General features: G+C 52.4%; 8 protein-coding genes and 1 non-coding gene across 9 annotated transcripts; 5 read left to right on the plus strand and 4 right to left on the minus strand.

Moving 5' to 3' along the window:
* Positions 1 to 1,951: 1,951 nt before the first annotated feature.
* B0H65DRAFT_441327 (amine oxidase catalytic domain-containing protein) lies at positions 1,952 to 4,543 on the minus strand (the record flags this gene model as incomplete). Its single annotated transcript, XM_062825520.1, has 5 exons — positions 1,952 to 2,890; positions 2,924 to 3,192; positions 3,251 to 3,740; positions 3,791 to 4,121; positions 4,179 to 4,543. The coding sequence occupies 5 exons, from the start codon at positions 4,541 to 4,543 to the stop codon at positions 1,952 to 1,954; spliced, it is 2,394 nt and encodes a 797-aa protein (XP_062682808.1).
* A 1,689-nt stretch (positions 4,544 to 6,232) lies between these two features.
* B0H65DRAFT_154087 (uncharacterized protein) lies at positions 6,233 to 7,553 on the minus strand. Its single transcript, XM_062821123.1, has one exon. It carries the CDS (start codon positions 7,300 to 7,302, stop codon positions 6,316 to 6,318), a length of 987 nt encoding a protein of 328 aa, XP_062682809.1. The 5' UTR covers positions 7,303 to 7,553; the 3' UTR covers positions 6,233 to 6,315.
* Positions 7,554 to 8,333: 780 nt separating this feature from the next.
* On the plus strand, positions 8,334 to 9,315 carry B0H65DRAFT_570867 (uncharacterized protein; the record flags this gene model as incomplete). The annotated part of the gene is made up of 1 exon (XM_062830465.1): positions 8,334 to 9,315. Exon 1 carries the CDS (start codon positions 8,530 to 8,532, stop codon positions 9,313 to 9,315), a length of 786 nt encoding a protein of 261 aa, XP_062682810.1. The 5' UTR covers positions 8,334 to 8,529.
* Positions 9,316 to 9,421: 106 nt separating this feature from the next.
* On the plus strand, positions 9,422 to 9,493 carry B0H65DRAFT_t156. Its single transcript has one exon. It is a non-coding gene; the product is annotated as a tRNA-Arg (tRNA).
* A 431-nt stretch (positions 9,494 to 9,924) lies between these two features.
* On the minus strand, positions 9,925 to 10,342 carry B0H65DRAFT_547545 (uncharacterized protein; the record flags this gene model as incomplete). Its single annotated transcript, XM_062829527.1, has 2 exons — positions 9,925 to 10,044; positions 10,136 to 10,342. 2 exons carry the CDS (start codon positions 10,340 to 10,342, stop codon positions 9,925 to 9,927), a joined length of 327 nt encoding a protein of 108 aa, XP_062682811.1.
* A 1,023-nt stretch (positions 10,343 to 11,365) lies between these two features.
* B0H65DRAFT_507756 (major facilitator superfamily domain-containing protein) lies at positions 11,366 to 12,413 on the plus strand (the record flags this gene model as incomplete). The annotated part of the gene is made up of 4 exons (XM_062828166.1): positions 11,366 to 11,611; positions 11,646 to 11,803; positions 11,878 to 12,094; positions 12,138 to 12,413. The coding sequence occupies 4 exons, from the start codon at positions 11,366 to 11,368 to the stop codon at positions 12,411 to 12,413; spliced, it is 897 nt and encodes a 298-aa protein (XP_062682812.1).
* Positions 12,414 to 13,000: 587 nt separating this feature from the next.
* On the plus strand, positions 13,001 to 15,435 carry B0H65DRAFT_154178 (uncharacterized protein). Its single transcript, XM_062821124.1, has 3 exons — positions 13,001 to 14,687; positions 14,749 to 15,276; positions 15,332 to 15,435. The coding sequence occupies exons 1-3, from the start codon at positions 13,095 to 13,097 to the stop codon at positions 15,332 to 15,334; spliced, it is 2,124 nt and encodes a 707-aa protein (XP_062682813.1). The 5' UTR covers positions 13,001 to 13,094; the 3' UTR covers positions 15,335 to 15,435.
* Positions 15,436 to 16,421: 986 nt separating this feature from the next.
* B0H65DRAFT_570873 (uncharacterized protein) lies at positions 16,422 to 17,745 on the plus strand (the record flags this gene model as incomplete). Its single annotated transcript, XM_062830466.1, has 4 exons — positions 16,422 to 16,478; positions 16,750 to 16,851; positions 16,910 to 17,335; positions 17,404 to 17,745. 4 exons carry the CDS (start codon positions 16,422 to 16,424, stop codon positions 17,743 to 17,745), a joined length of 927 nt encoding a protein of 308 aa, XP_062682814.1.
* A 1,718-nt stretch (positions 17,746 to 19,463) lies between these two features.
* Positions 19,464 to 21,170, minus strand: B0H65DRAFT_154229 (uncharacterized protein). Its single transcript, XM_062821127.1, has one exon. It carries the CDS (start codon positions 20,841 to 20,843, stop codon positions 19,605 to 19,607), a length of 1,239 nt encoding a protein of 412 aa, XP_062682815.1. The 5' UTR covers positions 20,844 to 21,170; the 3' UTR covers positions 19,464 to 19,604.
* Positions 21,171 to 21,416: the final 246 nt, after the last annotated feature.

Below are 21,416 nucleotides of genomic sequence, written 5' to 3' on the forward strand. Positions count from 1 at the left end.
CAGTACTGAGCTACTAAGGCTCATTCGCACTCCCAAAACACTGCCTCCAGGGGTAAAGAGAATCGTTCTCACGGCTAGATAGCCAAGATGGCGTCAGTAAACCCCAAGCATCATCCATCCGCATTAGACTCCCTTCTGACAATCAGGCAGACCACACATCGTCTGATCTGATAGTCAGGTTTGACGACGGAAAAAAGAGATGGATGTGACAGATTACTGCCGAGACTGAGCCGGAGACGCAGCAGCCGTGATTGACTTGACAACGGGGCCTGTCTCGGTGACGGAGTTTACCTGGGCGCCAGCGTGATTTGACGGCTTTGGTTGGATGGGACGGTGCGCCAGATCAGGTCGCGGAACAAACTCGAGATACTTCCGCCTGATGGCAGCCCTCCTTCTCATGTTTGGGACCACTGCATTGGCGTACTTGTTGACGAACTGTGCCTCTGGCTGCCCTCCGAGGCCGTCTTTTGTAGCGCGACTCAGACGGGCATATTGATCGTATACGGAGTGGTCGACGTATAGAGGTACGCCGCCGCGCACAGCTACACTGGTCATAGTCTCCAACACGGTACGTAAATCCTCCTCGGTCACCGAATACGGTCCTGTGTTCCGTATGCCTTGACTATGATCGTCGACGTTATACAACTCCTCAAGACATTTTGTCGTACGAGACTGGTAAAAGAAACAAAGGGCTGATAAAGGAGGCGTGAGAGGGTTGAGAGAGATAAGCGGCTGGGCTTTGGATACGAGCAATTGATCAGTGAAAGTAACGCGGCAGGTAGCGAGGTTGAACTTAACACGACTTATTACCTTAAGAAGGAATTAGTCCATAGGGCCCTGTGAAAGCGGTTAGTAAGACGGTGAGTGATTATCAAACAGAAGAGGGAAACTTACCCATCACCGGGGGGAAAAACAATGAGAAACGCAGTCTGCAAGCAGCTATCCAGCGTAATAAAGCTAATATCCAAGCCCGTCTGGTCATCTGCATGGAACCTCTTCGCAGTGCCAGATGCAAACAAAGAATCTCCCACCATTGAGGAGGAACTAAAGCAGTTCCCGACCCACATCCTCGGCACCCCGAATAGATGGGCCGTCCATCTCATTATATTAGAGAAGCCGAACCACCGTCGCGGGCTCTACATCGGGTCATCCACGAACGGCGATGGTGTTGTAGTCCGCTTATGGGCTGGTGACAAGCTGAAATAGGGTGCCCATCTCCTCTAAAAAGATGATTCAAATGGTCCTGGAACCTAAAAGCAAGGGAGAGTTCAACGTCCTGATACCAGAGAATGTCAAAAAAAAAATGTCAAAGAGGGGATGCGCACCTCTGCAGGCATTGCCTGTCAATCTATTCTGCTTAGTATCCAATCACAATTGACCGTATTGACGAAAGGGGCAGTTGGAGCGTGCACTTGGACATGGTACCCTGGTACCCCACCCCCAAGTTCATCCTATCCTCCATTTCCTTTACTTGTACATGTATTTCCTCCCAGACATTAAACCATTTTCTCCAGATGTTAGACGATATCGTCTAGATATTGGTCATTCCATCTTGGATATTGGCGATTCTGCCTTATTCAACGAGGCGCTTCAGTCTTGGCTAGTTCCGACGACAGGGTGCTGTTTTCACTCTGTTCCTCCGAGCTTCCGTGTTGTCAGTTCAAGCTGCTTTGTGACCTCAACGAGCTTAATGCTAAGACGGCCACGGTTCAACAGGTTGATCGTAGGGACTTCGTTGTCCACAGATATAACCATACTTTTGAAGCGCAAGTCGAAAACAAGTCAAATCAACTCTCGGGTTTGATTTGTCTAACAGGACAGGAACAGAATCACCATGTGCCATAAACAAGCCAACCAAATGCAATATTTACTATCATTGACTACCTTTATCCAAACCCCTCATAGCATATCTCGTCACAGAAGCAGCACTTGCTACACACACCCTGCTGATCTAAACGATGGAGCCGGTTTGGAAGAACGGGTTGTTAGGATCATAGGGGAACTTCCTCACCACGATATCACCGGTGTAGCCCCACAGATCCGCCTCGACCGGCTCGAACACCAGCTTGCAGGTTCCCTTGTAATCCTCGGCCTTGGTCTTTTGTCCAAACGTCTCGACCTCGGTGGCCTTGCCATCCGAGTAGTTGATGCGGACCTGGTTGACCGTCTTGCGACTCTCGTCTCCCTCAAAGTAGTTGCTGGGCATGAACTGCACACCAGCGTGCGCCGTGGTCATGACCGTGTTGGGCAGATCGCCCGTGTGGGGGAGGTGGTGCATACCCAGGTTGAGCCACAGGACGAGATCCTCTTGACGGAGGCTCTCGCCATCGAAGAACTTGGAAAAGTCAATGGGTGGGTCGTGCACGTCCTGGCTGTTGTAAGGGTGCGCCGCCCTGGGCTCAGTATCCTTGTGCTTGGTGATCTGGATGTCGTACTCAGCCCAGCGGCCAGCGTTGGCGAGGTTGGTAGAGTTGAGCACGGTCAAGTGGGCAGTGCCTGTAGATGGGAGAACACGGTAACCCCGGAACTCGCCGTGCTTGTTCCTGACGTCCTCGTTGACAACGATGACTTGCGTGGCTTGGTTGGGAGCCCAGTTGAACCGGCCTTCGTCCTCGCTTTCGACAAACGACCTCTCCAAGTGCATGGTATTCCTGGCCTTACCCTTAGACCATGGGTATGTAACGGTAGTGGGCGCCATGGTCACCAGCTCCACGGAGTTGTTTGTGCCGAGGATGTCAAAATCAGCCTTAAAGTTAAGCACGTGGTCGTGCATGCTGCCAGAAAGGTTGTCATGGATCTTGAAGCCATAGTCCTCGTTGCCGGCGAAGTAGGCGGACTGGATGTAACCCGAGGCGCGGACCTCGACCGAGATGGAGCCGTCAAGGAAGAACTAGTAGCTGAAGGAGTAGTCGTAGTTGCCGACGGTAGAGACGAAGCGAACAACGAAGTACGTGTTCTTGGTCACCGACGTGTAACGGTTGGTGGTGTGACGCTGGATCGGGTAATCAGAGACGTATTCAAACATGCAGATGCTGTTGATGTGCGTGTGGGTGGTCTCCGAGATGTAGAAGGAGGAGTTAAGGTAGGTGGCGTGCGTGGGGCAGTCGTAGCCCTGGACGAGCTCGAAGGCGTAGGGGCCAAAGCCGTAGAAGGTGTCGAGGTAGGAAACGCCAGAGTTCAACGGGTCGTTACCTGGTCAAGTCAGTTACGAGCTCAGGCATATCTCTCGCGAACATGTGCGAAAACCTACCAGCATAGTGAGCCAATGCCTCCTGCAGACCAAGCTCGTACAGAATCCTTTGACCCTTGTAGCGAATGTCGTACAGAGCCATGCCAGTATCTCTGGTAAATCCAATGTAAAAGCTAAAATCCATCCACTCGACGTACTTTTGCTCATGATCGACGCCGTATCTCGCACCAGCTGGAGCAACGATGGTCGGGGGGTAGTCGTAATCCAGAGGAGGAACATCTCCGTTCTGGTCAGTGTCCGCCCAGGCACCGGGGAGATTGGGGCCGTTCTTCTTGAAGCAAGAGCTCCAGTACGCCTCACGGAACTCTTCGGTGGTTGCATAGAAGGTGCCGTTGTAGAGCCACCCCTCGAGCGACCACTTGCTAGGGTCACGGCCGGTGATGTCGGACATGAAGTACAGGCCCAGGGGCAGCAGGGTTTCAGCATCGAAAACATCGTCAGCTGGAGGGAGGGTCCAGAAGCCGTCCCAACGGATGATCCTGCCATCATCCTGCCACAAGGGATCAATACCCCAGACGTCTAGGGTGTCGTTCTCCAGACCATGGCCGTGCCGTTCCATAGGTCGAGAGTGATGTCGGCAATAGAGGCGCTAATCTTCCAGATCCATTCTTCGTATATAATGTCATCGTCCGCATCGAGGTTACGGACCTTTCCATCACCGCTGGGCTTGTTGTAAGGAAAAGTAAGGGGCTCCCATGAAACGGTTGCATTGTCGAGAGGGAGAGGACCGACGAGGATGTCGGCGTAGTAAGGGTTTTCGGTTGCGCGGTTGTTCAAGAGGACGTGGGCGTACGTGGTAGGAGCAGGCGCATCGCCATCAATGAAGGCAAGGGCATCGGTCTTGTTTGGCCACATGGCCTCGACAAGTTGGCTAGTGGTATAACTGTTAGAATTTACACAGAGCCCCTGCCGAGTGTCTCAGACTCACATGGTGTTATCCCAAGGTCCAGCCTTCTCGGTGACAGTCAGGTTGAATTCTTCCTGCGCGAAGAGCCACTCTATCACCGATGAAATCTCTTCGCCTGTCAGCGGTCCCCAGACGTTGGGCTTGGGAGCAATGATGCTCTTTGCTAGGACATCGGCGCAAGGGACCTCTTCGGCTCGTCGAGTGTGGCTCTGACCCTCAATGGCGCGTTTGATGTGATTCGACATCTTCTTGCGAGCAGGGCCTTTTCGTACACAGTCGGCTTTGGGTTCGGGGCTAGGTCGAGCGACGACATCGTAGGCGAGGGAGCTCAGCACCAAGGCCGAGGCCATAATGGCTCGGGGGCTGAGAGTGTCGAGGAGACCCATTGTTGCCTGATGAGCACAACGTTGGGACAGAAAGTAGTGGTGTAGCAGTTGCTGATGTCTTCATGGCGAATCTGGGGGGGCGGCATCGCCAGCTTATATTTTCCCCAGACATGATCAACTGGTACCTTTAACCTTCTCGTGCTGCCGTTCCTGACCCTGGGAGAGATCCGTGAGACGTTCATTGGAGATTTCTGTATGTCATGGTCTTTCCAGCGCTGACCGATTTGTCTACCAATAATTTGATCAAGCTGAGAGTAAGATCCGATATGCATGGGGCCTGGATGTCTTATCGTAGGTCCGGAAGGATTAGCTGCTGTACCATAAGAGCTAGTGTCCGCGGTGTGGATGATGGACCTGCAGGACCCCAAGGTAGCATTGTCGTTCCCCCGATTGCTGTACTTCTATTCCCATTTCGGTTAAGAAGAGGCCGAAGTGGTCTGGGGTTGTTCGAGAAGCCATGATCGAGGTCAGCTCCACGCTGTTATCGCGAGCTTTCGAGTGTTGAAGTCGGTGTTGTTGGTAGAGAAGGAATACCGGCTCCGAGACCGTTGTCTTGAACTCTAAATGCCGTGACACGACGATACAACGCGAACTTTCCGAGACAAAAGAAGATGGCGAATCCGAGTTTGACTCTGCGATGCTGGGAGAAGCGGTAATATCGGATCGCAGGGTGAGATTGTTTGTCCCACGTTGCGCAGTCCCGAGTTCCCAAATTCCCCCGCGTTCGGAGAAGCCCGAGATGCCGGCCGGGGTGGCTTATCGTCCACTGATAACTCGCCCGGTTGTAGTGACCGCTTGAGCCGGTGGTGGTGTGGTTCGCCGAGCTGCGTCGCCGAGCTGCAGTGAGGGAGCGTGCCTGCCGCTCCACGTTCCGTGATAGTGCGGGGTCAATGTGCCAAGCCCAGGCCCCCATTCGGTCTCTCCTTCTGTATCTGAGCGCCGAGTAAGACTTCAGGTCTCGTCATCGACGACGAACAACAACAAAAACATCATCTACTTGATCCTCCATTGTTGAAGCTGCCCGAGCACAATATGAGCGCCCTGGCGATTCCGTGTTCATGGTCCAAATCGATTTCATGACAACGCGAAGAGGAGGATGCTGCGGCATTGACAAGGTCTGCCTCCGATCCCGTCCGCAGACGCCAACCTTACTGTTCTTATCTCTGACTGCTGGAGTGCTGCTCTGATCGCGCTCTTCTTTACTGATAACGGCTCGGTGAGCGACAGATATTTCCTTCCATTTCCTTTCACAGCCTACATCTGAGCTCTACCTGAATAGTTAGACAGTACTTTAACCTCGGCGACCAACAGGTCTGGTGCAGTGGGATGGGGACCCCTCACTGCCTATCTCCTTATCAGCCACCAACACCGGCGTGGAGGTTAGTGGACTACTTCCACCGATCAGGCCAAGCTTTACCTGGTTGTTGTTTGCAATACATACAGCACGTGGAAAATATCTGGTATCAAGCGTTTATCAAGTGCTGTGATGTAAGTGAGAGGATTCAATTCCCAATCAAGTTCTTTCTTCCTGCCCGTTTCTTGCGGGGAGTGGCCAGCCCCCGCCCAAGACCCCAGACGATGCAGCTATCTTCGCCTGTAGTGTAAGTGACATGCCAAAACCCTAACCCTCATATGTCCAACTTGGAGCCCAACCACCAAAGACCACAACTCTCCCCTCCGTATTCAGGCCATACTGACGCCGTCTTGAGTCTCTGAATAGGAGGCAAATATCCTCTATTCATGATCCTTTCCGAATGATCCTTCCTTTTCCATTAGAACCTCCCCCAAGGCACCTCCAGCGCGCCGTCCTCCATGCCCGTAACGACCTGAATCCGCTTCGAGTCCGCAAACCGAAAGTACACCGTCCAGGACTTCCTAACGCCCGGCCAAGTATCCTTCTTCCAAAACGCGTTCGTCATGCGGATCTGGCCCCTCCTCCCCTCGAAGAACTTGACCAGTTCCTGCAACACCGACGGCGTCTCGATGCGTTCCGGTCCGTACAACGCCGCCAGGATCTCCACCGAGCCGTTGTAGGGAAGTCCCGTCCGCCACGGCCGGTGGATGGTTTGTACAAAATCTGACGTTTCTTCTGCGGCTTCTTGCTCTGTCGATTCGGTGTGCTTGTCGGCCCTGATACTGAGGACGGCGGTATGCTCGGGGAGGTTGAGTAGGTGCACTCCCCCGTTGTTGTTCAACCCCACGAATTGGTAGAGCACTGTCAAGGTTTTGACGGTTCCGTAAGCTGGATCGGGCGTCAACACGTTGTAGAGATTGTACATGTCGAAGATGATGCTGTCGTCGGATGCCACCATCGCCCGGATATCGTCTGTAACACTAACGCCACCCCAGGTGGCGCCGATGATAACCAGCTGAGGCGGCTGGTTGGGGAGATGGGGGAACATGTTGTCGTGATGTTCTACTTCTTGGTAGGCTGGGCTGGAGTCAGCATCACTGCTGCCCATATAGGTATCGGTCTTTGGGTATTCGGAACCTTGGCCCTTGCCGTCGCTGCTAATGTTCTCCCAGTCGTTGAGCATCGTCATGGTTGGCGTCAGAGAGGATGTTGGTGGTATCTGGGAGGAGCTGATCAAAGCACCGCGTGGACGGTTTACAGAGAACCGTAATATATAGAAAGCGATGAACAGTTCTCCAATGCAGACGAGTAAGAATATCAAGTCAAGTGCCTTCTGGGCTTGTTGGCGGCCAGACAGCGGTGGCCTCTGGGCCGGTGCTGCTCTTGGGCGGACATGTTTGGACATGGTCGTGGCAAGGGTCTTCGTCAATGTTACACTGGTTGCTGATTGGTGTTGGGGTGATTTCCTCTTTCTGCTTCGTTGGACACTGGCGAATGATGGTCAACGGTTGCCTAGTTTCCCGCCCAAGGAGGACTCGAGACAGAGAAAATTCACGGGGTGTGTATGTGCCCGTCAATAATCCAAGCTCCAGGATTGGTGCCCGCCCAGGTCGACATATGCAGTCGGCAGTCAGTAGTCAGGCAGACATGAGGACGGAATCCGTCAGTCTGCTCGAAAATACGAAGTGTATGCAGGTTACGAACAGGTTATTAAGGCTCTCGAGTCCCTGGACAATTCTGTCCTACAAGACCGCTGTTGACCAAGTTTGCTGATAGGGGACGGACGTTTTTGCCCATTTATTTCTGCTCCCGTATCCATGGGATGAATCTAATGGCCTCAAATATTCTCAACTGGCAACGCGGCAGAATCTTCGAAAGGCTTCTCTGGCACGCTCTCGACAAGTTTCATACGTCCAACTTAATGGCTCGCGGGCCTAATTATCTGGCGGAGTCTTCAATACCAAGACCTCAATTCCATGTCCTCCCCTAAGGTATCCAATGCCGACTCAGTCTCCTCTATCTTCATCACTTACTGTGTCTGCTTAGAATCTCTGCGCATACTCAAGTGGCTCGGGGCTAGAACGCGTACCACCTCGAATCTTCGGTGCCATGTCCATCGACGGATGTTCCGCCAAGTTGCGATATCACACGGGTATTCCCTGTCGATGATACAACGTCCCCGAGTAAACTGGCATGATGACAAGCGAACAAACCTACAGCGATGTTCTTTCAACACCATCCGGACGGAGCTACAGAATATTGTGGTACCTGTGACAACGGATACCAAGGGACCCAGCTACCAGAACCGACAAAGGACCGCACAATAACTGGAGGATGGTAGCAAACGTGTCTGTGATACAGCTAACGCGGCCACGACTTTTTGACAGCTCGTGTATCGTTTCACCCATCATGTGCCGGTTACACTCTCCGCCTTCGTGGTCTTATGCCCTGAAGTATCGAAATAGGAGCATATATGGGTAGGTATTAGATGTGGGCTGTGTCCAGCCAAAGATGCTCGGAACCGTTTACTCGAGCTTCGCCGGTTACCAGTCAGAGTTGGGCTCACATTTAGCTTCAACGTCTACAGGATAGCCCCGACCTATTAGTACCATCACTTCTGCAAGACTTCGAGATGGTTCTGCAATCGCTCAGCACAGCCCTCTTCCCCCTAGTCCTCCTCTCGGGGGTCTCTCTAGGACTGGCAGGACCACCCAGACATAAGCATGAAATCCGGGACGTCCCCAGCGCCCTAACCAGCACTCAAACCGAGGACGAAACCACACAATACTACTACTTCACCGAGTCATACACCTCGCTCCCACCATTCTGGCCACCACGACCAACACCACACAGCAGTGACAGCACAACGTCTACAACAACGACATCATCACCAGAATACCCTTACTACTCAGATTCCGACACCACCACGTCCTCCTCGAACTTCACCACACCCACTACCACCTGGAACTTCACCACTCCCTACACCACCACCTGGACCAGCTACTCCGACACCTGGGGCGACCATAACACCTACCCAACGCCCAGCAGTGCAGCCACAGATGATGAAACCACGACCATCTCCGTAATCAAGACCCTCACTTCCTTTACCACCACCGTGGTGTCCAAGACCGTCAACAAGCCATCGTCTACAAAGCCATCCAGAACATCATCATCCAAGTCGTTCACATTCAAGACGACACCGTTTGCAAACTTGACGACGTTTACCTCCCCTAAATGGACGACTGTTCCCGTTGCCTCGCTGACGGGTACTCCTTTCTGTTCGAATGCGGCGGACCCGGATAGTGGGGTGGGAAATCATTGCGTGTGTGGGAATGGGGAGACTGTGGGGGTGATTCCGTTTAGTAGGGGGGGTAATGCTAGTGATTATCAGCCTTGTGCTTATACTACTGTTGGGTAGGGGGGGGAGGAAAGGGGGTGGTGTTGAGGGGGATAAGTGGGACACTGGAGGGAGGAATGACAAACCCGGGATTATGTATGGTAGGTTTGAGTCAAGCATTCAACAAGGTCCGCTGGCTCAATGGCAGAGCGTCTGACTACGAATCAGGAGGTTCCAGGTTCGACCCCTGGGTGGATCGAGTTATCTTTTCTTTTGATCTTTTTTTCTTCCACCTTTGTTGCTTAAACTTTTACTCACTGATGCCAATCTTGAGACCATCATTTTTTTGCTTGAACTTGCAGCAGAGCATATGATCATGACTGCAATTCCCAACGTCGTGCACAGGAGCAGCCGTCATCTCCAAACCCGCTTTTTAGGCGCTGTCATCGGACATGCACCTAAATCGGACACTCTGATTCGGTAAAGGAAACATTCGTTCAATTTCAGCCTCCTTTGCACTTCACATCTTCCTTCCCAAATTCTCAACTTCATCCCATTCAATCCTCCTTCAACATCTCCACCCCCGAATCCCTCCTCTTCAGCGTCCCGGTCTCCACAACTTTCCCCTCATCCACCCCCTCCTTCCCCATCTTCCCCTCCCTCATCCTCCTTCCTCATCCTCCTCTCCCTCTACTCCCTCCTCCTCCTCCTACTCCTCAAATCCGTCCCATGCAGCTTATCCATCAACCCCGGAATCGCTCCAAACTCCACATTAAACAGCTCATGATGGGCATCATGATCCCTCGCCATCTCCAGCAGTCCCAACAATTCAAAATCATAACCCGTCCGGAGCAGTGGATTTGATCATCGCATCAAAGTCAGTAGCCAGAAAGGTGGGCACTTTGCCGTGGCCCAGAACCTCGAGCCGGCTGTTGGCGTAGTCCATCCTGACGTGATTCGTGTCGCATAGCCCGACGATGCACGAGGTTGAGCTGTAATCAGTTGCAATGGCATTGTAGAATAAGTCGGCTCGGCCACCAGTGCCGACGATGGCGTACCGTTTTCTTCCCATGCCACCTTTGACAAGGGACTGGGATGCTTCGCTCATCTTGAGGGTGGCTGTTCAGATCCAGCCAACTGGGAGGAAGTCGAGTTGTGAGAGAGCTCTACCGCGGAGTGCTGCGGGCCAGCCAGGAGAATGTCAGTTGTGTGAAGCAAAAGGCACGAGGCGTGGAACGTTAAGAGGAAAAGAAAATCGAACAGCACCCAGTGTCAAGATGGATGTCTATCATGTTCCTCGGTTCCGGCTCGCCCCGTGCCCCTCGGTCATAGATAACCCAGATCCCGAACATTAGGCTGAAGAGGACGAATGCATCGACACAGGTGCCGGCTTGATGGGAATAATGGTGGTATGCACCTCAACATCACTGCATCCTTCAACCCCCAAAAACGTGGGGAAGTGCGGAGAGAGCAAGATCATGGCATGGGATTGGGTTGGTTAAACACAGGGCAACATGGTCTAGAAAATTGACATATCACGACCAAGGTAAATGGTGTAGATGAAGGGAAGGCAGGTAAACAACCTACCCTGCAAAGACATCCAAACTCTACAGCCAGTTGAAGTAGAGGACGCTTTTCTTTGGGTGTTCCGTCATGAGATGAGGTGGCTGGGCTTTGATGCCTCCGTGGTTCGTCCCAGACTCCTGGGAAATACCCAACCCTCTTGCCATACAAGTGGTGTGGTTCGGGGTAAAAGAAGGCGGTCGATGGCCCAGCACCCTTTATCTGAAAGGGCCGCCCTCCGGGGATCAGACGAGACATTGCCCGCTGGGCCCGTTATTAGGACGACGATCCAGCACTGGCCAAGATCCCACATTAACAACAAAACCTTGACCGAAGACAACCATGGCTGCAGACCAGGGGAAGGGACAGGACGATATCACTCTTGCGCCTGTCCATAACGAGCCCACCAAAGGATTGCCCGCGACAAGGCTACAGACTTCCTTGCGAACCATGCCGAAGGCGGGTCATCCTTCACTACCGAAGAGGAAAAGGCCGTTCTGCGCCGGATCGACCTTTGTGTTCTGCCCTTGCTCCTCGGGGCATACCCGACTTCAAGTCCTTGCTCGGGATGCGCTTCGTGCTCGGGTCGTTCGGAGCCATGATCGCGCCGAGCTGCGTTGCTGTCACGCAAATGTGGTGGCGCCGGAGCGAACAGACTCTGCGGACGAGTTACTGGAACGCCATGAACGGTGTGACTTTTATCGTGGGCAGCCTCTTCACCTACGGCCTGGGCCATATCCACAGCGACAAGATGTTCCGCTACCAGATTGTCTTGTTGTTCTGCGGCCTCTTGACAGTCGTGTATTCCGTTGTTGTTCTCATCTTCAGTGCCAGACTCGCCGATGGAGGCCAAGTATCTCAGAGAACGGGAGAAGGTTATTGCGGTCGGGCGGCTCAGAGCGAACCAGATGGGTGTCGCGTCAAGGACGTGGCGATGGGACCACGTGGTGGAAACGCTCTTCGACTTGAAGACATGGTGTTGGTTCATTGCTATCATTGCGATTTCGTAAGTGTTTTTTGTCCGTTTCGGTTACATGTTTAGATCAGCAAAAAAGACAGCAAACTGATGTTGGGATACAGCATCGCCAGCGGTGGCATTGGGACTTTTGGCAACCTCATCGTCAAGTCCTTTGGATACTCGAGTTTCGAGACCATCCTGTTCAACATTCCGTTCGGCGTGATCCAGGTCGTTGCCGTTGTCGGGACTGGCTGGTTAGCCACTAGGTTCCAGCGCAAGGGCTTGGTGATTGCTGGCGTCAGCGTCCTGCCCACGATCGGAACCATCCTGATGCTGACGGTGTCGCGAGAGCACAAGGGCGTCCTAAGGTGATACCAAAAAGAAGTGCACGTCGGCCATGGTGTTTATAGGAATGTGCACTGGCAACGTCATCGGGCCTCTGCTGTACTCGACCGGCCAGGCGCCTCTTTACCGACCCGGCCTGATTCCCTTCTACCTCATGTTCCTCAATCGCCGGCATGCTCAAAGGCGGGAGGAGCTGGGAAAGACGGCGGAGGTCGGGGGTGCCGATGCCCACCAGCAACGGTCGCTCGGGAAGGATAACGCGCTGCAGGACATGACGGATCTGCGGAACGAGTATTTTATCTTTGTGTATTGAGCTTGTTGGGACGGAATCTGCCTGTGGTGTTGTGGACAGTGGAAGTGGTTTTGAGGCGGGAGAGGACGACGGGGCTACTGGAGCGACCGGACGTGTCACGGACGTGATTTAGGTTATCAGAGGGCCACTCCCCATTGCGGGGGGCCATTCAGCACCTGCAGACCCCGCAGCGGGGATGACAGCTCCCGGGGCCCCGCCACTGCTGCAGGTCCGGGTGTCATTGCCGTGCTGTCCGCTGCGGAGACGGTCAATGTACAGGGGCATCTAACCAACAACAAATGTGTTGATGCTCTTCTCCGGCAACGGCTTCAAAACATTATTTACTCTACTCAAGAAGCAAATGGCCATTCGTAACTAAACTTTTAACTTGTGAGCTTGTGGTACCTTGAGGAATTGAAAAACAGTCATGTTTCACTCTATACGCTAGGGGATGTTGCAGTGTAACAACCCGCGATGACTCCTTCCCATGACTCCAATAACACAACAGGTACCAATTCTAGGCAACAGCGCCTCGACTGGAGGTGCCTTCCCGCATGGTGCTTTATAACGTGAAGCTTTCCACTTTCTTCGCATTCTTCGTGTTTCATCCTCTCTTCGTCATTTCTTTCATCCTTTGCACCTCCTAGTCGAATCATATCCTTCCCCCATACATTCCGTATTCCCTGCTTCCATCCAACAACCATGGGGACAAGGTTCAGGATCGTATGCAACCTCTGCCAGGCCATCATCCCACCAGTCGAGCAAGACCTCAACAATGACGACGGGCCAATTCCCAGGCTGGAATGGAATCAAGAGGCTAGGGCAGTGAGAACAGTCAGAGACACTTCCTCTCCCTTCCTCACTGGTGTTGGCTATTTGACTCGGTGGGGAGTGCTCCAGGCTAGTCACAATCCCGATGTTCCGTACGGAACAGACACAGGCCTCCTCAATCTGGGGGCCCGGAATGATGCCATCTTGGGCCAGTCTGGCAACGGTCAGGCTAACCACCCCAAGTACCTCACCTTCGTCTTCCACGATGCCTGCTGGCAGCTGTTCTTGGCTGGCATTCTGCCTGGTCTTCCAGACTCTGTCACAGCCTGCCGCACACCTCAAGAGCAGGTTGGACTTGTCGCCGAGGCTCTGTTCAGATATCTCTCGTGTATGCCACTCACCAAACTCAACCAGGTGGTAGTTCCGCATGATCTTCCCCCTTACCGCGCCGCCGATCTCGTTCTGCCCCGGGACTACGCTCCCACTGACCGGGCCATCATGATGGCAGATCCCTCTGACCTACCAACACTGGATGGCTCACCACAAGTGGTTGACCATCAGCATAACGACCACCTTTACACCATCAACCCCAACTTTCACTCCGCATCTTCAACAGATACTCCCTTTTCCACGCTCCCTGAAGAGTTGATTCACCAGATTCTGAATCTTCTCCCTTCCCCCGACGTCTGCAACCTTCGCCTAGCATCTAGGTCTGTTGCGAGCGTCTCGAGCCCTTTGCAGCTTCCCAGGTCCTTCTGGGCCAGTCGCTTCGAGTGTGGGAACGAGATGGGCTTCTTCTACCCTGGTCGTCCCTTCCCCGACACCAAACCACCTACAGACTATCGCCAACTCCATTCCACACTCAGGCTCGAGTTGAGCAAGGTGACTGAAGTCATGAACCTGAGAAACAGACGGAGGATTTGGCGCATGTTGCGAGAGATGTCCTGTTGCATTACTCTGGCAATTGAGCACATATGGTCGTCAACGAACGGTGACAGTGATACAGGTACTCCTTTCGTACAAATTCCCGAGGGCCACGTAGCCGGGAGATTGGTCTGTCCCCTGCCTCTCCGCGGTGGTCCTGTTACCAAGGCATTGGAACGTAGCGCTGGCACAACGATATTTGCTGGGCAAGCTGCCATATTCCCAGACCCTTCATTACAGGCGCCCATGTGCGTCGGTGTATCGTTTCTGAGAGTTGACCAACGTCCCTATGTCTGTGGCATCAGGGTTCTGTCTGCCAGGTCTGATCAGGCTTGTAGAGTGGGCGTCATTATCCAAGAAAGTGAAACTATCGTCGCCTTGAAAGCTGATGATGAGTTGTCTGGCTTCCGTGTGGCATGTCTTGCCAATGGTGTGGTTGGCTTGGGTCTTCTAGTTCGGCCTGTTTCTAACCCTGAGTGTGTCCCCATGCTTCACCCTTTCACAGTGGGTAATTTGGATACAAGCACAAGTGGCTTGGGTCTTGCAGACGTTACCCCTACTGGTGGAGGCCTTCCAACGGGCATCATTGCTGGGCTTGATGTAAGTACTTTATCTTCACTGTATGCCTTTTGGAGTCCCAGACTAACATTTACCGTTATAGGCTGCCTGCAGAATTGTCTCTCTTCAGTCGCTTGAGTGCCAGTCATCGGTTTGTAAGGAGGAAGAGGATATCTCCACTGGTCCCTTCGCGAAGAAGGCCACGCAACCACGTTCCCAGGCTGTGCTGTGGAGTCCGTCTATCCCTCAAAACGAACAAGATATCCTCACTCCCAAGACAAAGCCAGGTATCCACGGCTCAGTTGCTGTGCGAGAAGATCAAGGCTCAGACTTTGTCCTTAACATCCCCTTTGGCGGGGAAAGAGGGGAGAGACTGAAGACACTCAACAGAATAGTTGCTTACACAGATCCTTACTCGGCGTATGGGGCGTTCAAAGGCTTCGGCTTCCATTACGATGATGAGCCGGCTGGGGTATTCTACGGAACAAGAAAGGAGTACGATTCCTTTCCAATTGCGTTCCGTCAGTGCCTTCAGTCATCGTTTACCATCAACGGTAAAGGGGGCGAAGTAATCGACCACATAGAGCTATTTGGCTTGGTGTCGCAATGGTATAAGCTAGACGCTATAAAGGTTTGTGACCCGTGTTCTTCCATTTATGGATACCCTCAGCAGCTAACAAACCCAGTAGATTACCACGAATTTTGGAAGATGTGTCCACTTCAAGCATGAAGCGGAGGGGTTCCTAAATACGTTTACAACGTCTACAGCCAGCCCTGAATTGAGCATGCTTCACCCACCCGTCGGGTCAACGATCATCGGATTGTATGCAAACACACACATAAGTCACCAATCAGCAAATTATCGATCTTTGGACTAATGCTAACCATCTTCAAGCAACCCTCAGGTTCTGTGCAAGCCCTTGGGTTACGATGTGCTACCGAGACCCAAGTTGCCCGACATTCTACGGTTTGGGACGCGGCAGCGAGCCATTGGCTTTTGTCACCACCGCCAGTATACAAGTTTTACGACCCCAAGAACGCCGTAAGGGGGAAACTGGGGTTTGGCTATAGTAGCGGAGTCCGCCGGCTTTACAACATCCGCCGGATCCGGGTCTCATGTGGCTCAGTTTCTGGATCCCGACAGCCTCACGGCATTTCATCCACGAGCACCCGGGTCGTCTTACACGGGCACCCATCCCTATACGGGCACCCATATTTCAAGCCATGGCAAGTAATTTAGACGTAAACTAGCATTTACATCGTAAATTCCATCGTGTTACACATACATGAAAAAAATCACAGAGATGTTCAGTAACATAATTTTATATAGAGATTCGTATAGTACATAATGTTTTCAACATAGGATAGTTCTATGGCATTCATCTATATACTTCGAAAAACTATGCTATTGACTATGGCGAGTAATCTTGTGATACTTTATATAGTGTTTTGGCTAGGGGCGTATCTGGATCCTAGGGCGGCATTTTGAGGGTGTGCGTAATGCGCGTAGTGCTTTGAAGCTTCAGGAAAGTCAGCAACTGTTTTGGTGATTGATGCGATTAATATTTACGTACGTGCGGTCGATTCTAGCCTGTTCTGGTGATCAGAGGTGGTGTGGTTGTAAAGAAAGAAGGTTGTAAAGGTTAAAGTTCAAAATCACTGTCTAAAGATGGGGGTCGTGTATATGGGGCCTACTGGCTGACTGGGCTTGGCACTGTCTTGCACCGAAATGCTGTTGTACGATTACTGTCTGACTGTATCAAAGGGTTGAAAAAAATGACGTGCACGTTAAACCCTAACCCGATGGGTGCCCGTATAGGGATGGGTGCCCGTGTAAGACGACCCGGGTGCCCGTAGATGAAATGCCCACATCATTTCAGGTCTCTGCTTCGAGCTTACCGACACGGATGAGTCTGTGTACTTGGGACAATGGCTGAATGAAGTTGCGAGTTTTAATATTGAACAGGAATCTGGGCGGGTCGTTGGAATTACCACATGGAGACTTTTCGATCGAGATCGCACCTTGGTGGGAGCGAGCGGAGATCCATGGGTTGATCCCTTTTCCCATCGCTTCCGCACTGATCAACTATACACTGGCTTGAAGATTGAGACAGGTTCCGGGAAGGTCTTTGAGATCCCTCCAGACGACCCGGAGAAACTCGGGTATGAAAAGGTTCACTTCCGGGAGAACGCCTTCGAAGAATTTGTAAGTCATGACTCAAAGGAACATGTACCTCAAACACACTGGCTGACAGATGCAACAGGCGGGTCTGTATTGGAAATATACCTTCCACAACGATTACTTCACCCCGCTCTACAGGCAGAAGCACCGATATCTTTCAGGCCTCCGCAATCCCGATCGGACAGAGCAGATCTTTTGGCAGGAGGCGCAAGACTGGCAGACAGGGACATGTTATAATCTTTCGGCAATCCATGTTGTGTGGGGGCCTGCCGATCCTGTGGCAAGAATGTCCGGACTCATCTTCGAATATGGGGGCAGGAAGATTCGGAGACAGGTAGGATCGATGAGCCTCCCGGGCGTGACAAGGCAGTCACTCAAACTGGCCGAAGGAGAAGAGATCACAGGGGTACATGTCCTGAGGCCGGTAGGAACCGTACGTCACGAGGGATTCTTGTTTCAGGGACCGCCCAGGAGGGTCATCGATTACTCCTCGTTTTTCCATATTGAGGTAAGCAAGTCCACCATCTCTGTCATTCGGAAGTCAGTACAAGATGGTATGCTAATTTTCATGGGCAGTTCCACACAAGTTTAGGACAGAAAGCAGTGTTCAGTCGCCAGATGCCCCGAAATGAAGCAGGGGGCGAAGAACAGAGGGCTATCTGCCTTGGAATCTGCTGCCCTTACTTGTTCACGCGTGATTGCAGATACGATCTAACCAGGACTGCGCGGCCGTCGGACGCAAGCATCGTTGCGGCAGAAAAGGAGAAATATGGGGAGGACGGTGTGTCTTTTACGAATCATCAGCTCGTTGGCCTCGGCATAACTGTAGGAGACCACACGGGGTCAGGGAGTTATGCGACGATAGATGGCATCCAAACCGTGGTTGCGGGGTATGATCAGTGGATGAGGAATAAGTGATGAGTTCGGGGACCTTGGAGGCTGAAGGTATTACAGTTGGCTCCATTACTTCGGTCTCCTTTCGGATTCGTTTTCACTCTGTTCTGAGCGACCAACGACATGACTTGTCCATGAGCTGGCGATGCAGGTCATAACTTTCGTATCACACAAGAAAATGACTACTGTGACAAGCAAAACTCGAAATCTATTCTTTGGTATCTATCACCAACCGTCCCTCATGCACGATTACTAAACTATCTCCCAATTCCCATGTCGAACTCCGGCATTCAATGTTACCAGTTACCACCACCACAACTCCATCACCACTCCCAACCCACTCACCACCTAACCTTACCTCGAGCTTACCAACTTACCTACCAACTCTCCTCCAAAACCCTCCTCTCCCTCTCCAACCCCTCCACCTCCGCTTCCAACCTCTCAATCGCCCTCCCCAGCTCATCCACAACCCCCTGCCAATGACTAACCCCAACTAAACTCGTCGGCTCCTCAGCTCGATACCTTTTCGCCCTGCAAGCGTTGGAAGCCAAAGCTAGGAGATCGATATCCTGCGAGTCTGGTGAGGGGGTACGGGAGTTTGGGGCTGTGGTTGTGGTTGCCGCGTTGAGAATACTCACCATCAAATCCTGTTCCCGCTGGAGAGACTGCTTGATTTGGCTAAGGATTGTGAGGAGGGTGGTTAGTTGGTGGAGGCGGTGGGTGCTGATCTTGTTTTTGGGTTTAGCTTGGGGTTTGGGTTTGGGTTTGGTCCCCTCGCCCTCGGGGCCAGGGGCGGGAGCAGGGAGTGGGGGGAGGGATTTTGAAAGAGAAGCGGAAAGAGAAGAAGGAAAGGGGGAGGGGGACCTTGAGGTTGAGGTGAAGCTGGGGTTGGAGCTGGAGCCTAAGGAGGTACTGCAGTCTGAGGAGGAGGTAGGGACAGGGGAAGGAGAACGGGAAGGAGAACGGAAAGGAAAGAGGGAACGGAGCATTTTGGTTAGGAATTTCGGTGGGATTAAGGAAGGTGGGGTTTAAGGTCGTTCGGGTAGTAACGATGAAGGCGTGCCTGAGAGTGAACTGCTGCTAGAAGTACCTGACTTGCTTGCTTTGCCTGTGCCGGACAGGAGCTTTGGTATGATGTTCAGGAAGGAGTGTATGGCACGCGCTTCTCGTTACTTACCCTGAGTCCCTAATTTTCTGATGATGTGAGTGTGAATCTTGGTGGTGAGACGGCAAGATGTTACACGACGGGTGATGACGGAGGCTTTATACCTGCTGGAGGTAACAACAGTAGATGAATCCATTCAGAACACACTACAATGGCCTTGTTCGTGCTGCTCTCGTGGTGCGTTCCAGCGAGATCCTTTGTTGACAACTTTCTACGTTGAAATTTTGGAGATTGAGTGGCTGAGTGGCTGAGGGCATGAGGTTGTAGTGAAAGAGGAAGGTTGGAACAACACCATTGTTCCTGCCTTCTTTTGCTTTGTCTCTGAGATGTGGCTTTTAGGTGCCCAGACGCTATTCTGGAGCTTTCTTGCCATCATGCAGTGAACATTGACTCGATGAGTGAAGATTGGTGCCTCCATGAGGCGATCACGGTACATTTAATACAGCCGGAAGTTCTGCCTGTCCCTCCGGCGGCTACCTGGGACGTCTTGATATACGGTAGAGGCAGGTTTTGATAGCAAGTGACATACTACCCCTGAGCCCGACCCTAACCCTCACCCCTTATTCGCTCGCATCCCCAAGTTATCAAACTTCCCCGGATGGTCGTAAGAATAAACCGAACAAGTCACGGTCAGTACTGAGTACATCACAGCTTGAGTACACTCGATCACGCGTCCAAGCGTTTTTTTATGCCTTTGAACCCAACCTCAAGGCAGTTCTTAAATGGAAGAATCCCTACTGGACTCTAAGTACTCGAAATCAAAAAGTCCGGGGCTTTCCCAGTTCCTATCAAAGTGACATCTGGCTCCGTTGGATACGAGAAGGTCTGCCATTGGCCGCCAATTCCAAGGTTCATGCTTCGGGTTGATTCGCCGCTCGGTCCAGACTAACAGAAAGGCGCCCATTGCCGTGACTGGCCGTAACGTTGATCCGGGAGGATGGCGACGATCGGGCCCGAAATTTGGAGCAGCGAGAGATGGGTCTGCTCCAAGGCGGAAGAGATGAGAGATTGTGTCGAGATTATAGCTGTTGTCGTAATAGCTATGGCTATGCCTGAAGTTGTGTAGAAGTTCGTTCCAGATCGCAAGATGAAGTGGCCTGGAAGTAATCCCGCGTTCGGAAGAGGGACCCCCATTGACGTCCAGCCCATACCTTGTGACCAGCAGGTCGATAATATCTGACAGGTGCTCACGTGCCCCGTTATTAGGAGTGCTCCGAAGGATAAGCTGGGACAGCAGACACGGTCCCCAGTAGGCCTGCGTGAGATCAAAGTCTTTGATGTCGCGAAGCATGTAATGCACAATCCCGTACCTCCCCAGGAAGGCGGCGTATTCCAGGGAGCTACTCTCTGGACAGAGAATGGTATGCAACATGGATTGCCAGCCGGAGGAACCATTGATATGACGAGCGGGCGGGGACAGGCACTTGCAACAGTTTCGCGAAGGGACGTAGGGGTTTGCCATTCCCTTCTTGATCAGGTGTATGGCTGTGGCCGCAGTGTCCGGGTTGGGATAGGCGTGCATGGTGGCCACGATTATGGCGGGATACACGGGCTTTTTGTTGCCGTTCTTTTTCTCGGAGAGTGCGAGGGATTCATCGTCGCAGTAGTCGACCGTAGGGTTGTGGTCTTTGTCGTTGAAGTGGTAATCGAAGCAATTGGCACCAGCGTCCAAACCCTCCAAAACTAAAGTGGACCGATTGTCGGCGAGGAAGTCGATGATATCGTGCCGAGCGAATTTGATACTGGACACCAGGGCCTCCTTCCAATGGCGTCTCCAGAGGATGGGCTTGACAATGTCATAGAATCGGCGACATGTTCCTGCCAGCTGCGCCAAGTGTTTCCTGCGGATCTTATTGCGTTCGCGGAAGTTATAGTCCAGGTCGCGGTCGTGCTCCAGACTTAGCTCGACGACGATGAGACCTAGGACCTCGGTGGGCAAATTAATGATTTTGGGCATCTTTGGGTTCCGAGGATCGTTGTCGATGAACTTTGAGTCAGCTTGGAAGAACACGGAGGCCTTTTATAGGCGTTATTGCTATCTTTCTTGGCCCAACCTACCAAGTAGGTATTAGCGTCGATGTATGATCCGTTTTGCCGACGTTTTGGTCACATCCAATGGCAGACATTCGAACGTCCTGCTTCGGAACGCGATTCATTCTCGCCGGTAAACGCCCAGATAACCATGCTCTGTTGTCGAAGGGTTGTGGTCGACGGGATGCAGGTTGTCGTCGGGTGTTCTGTATCGGTTTGGAACAGTGGTCTGGGCCCTGAAGAAGCTTTGATCACGCCCCCGCTGATAAGGAACGATCGGAGCTAAGATAAGCAACCGCGACCCGCAGCCCGCAAGGTGCACGCCGACTTAAGGCAACCATCAACTTGCAAAGAGACGCCGAATTGAAGAAAGGAGCGTGGACTGTCAGGTCCAATTCTCGTTGATGTGTTTGCTGATTCAGATCCATAGCAGTTTCGGTCAGAAATCAATGTTGATTGATAATCCTGACATGGTGTTGAATCTCGATTTCTTTAATGA

This window comes from Neurospora tetraspora (assembly GCF_033439725.1).
Source record: "Neurospora tetraspora strain CBS 560.94 chromosome Unknown B0H65scaffold_3, whole genome shotgun sequence".
Taxonomy (NCBI): Eukaryota; Fungi; Ascomycota; class Sordariomycetes; order Sordariales; family Sordariaceae; genus Neurospora; species Neurospora tetraspora.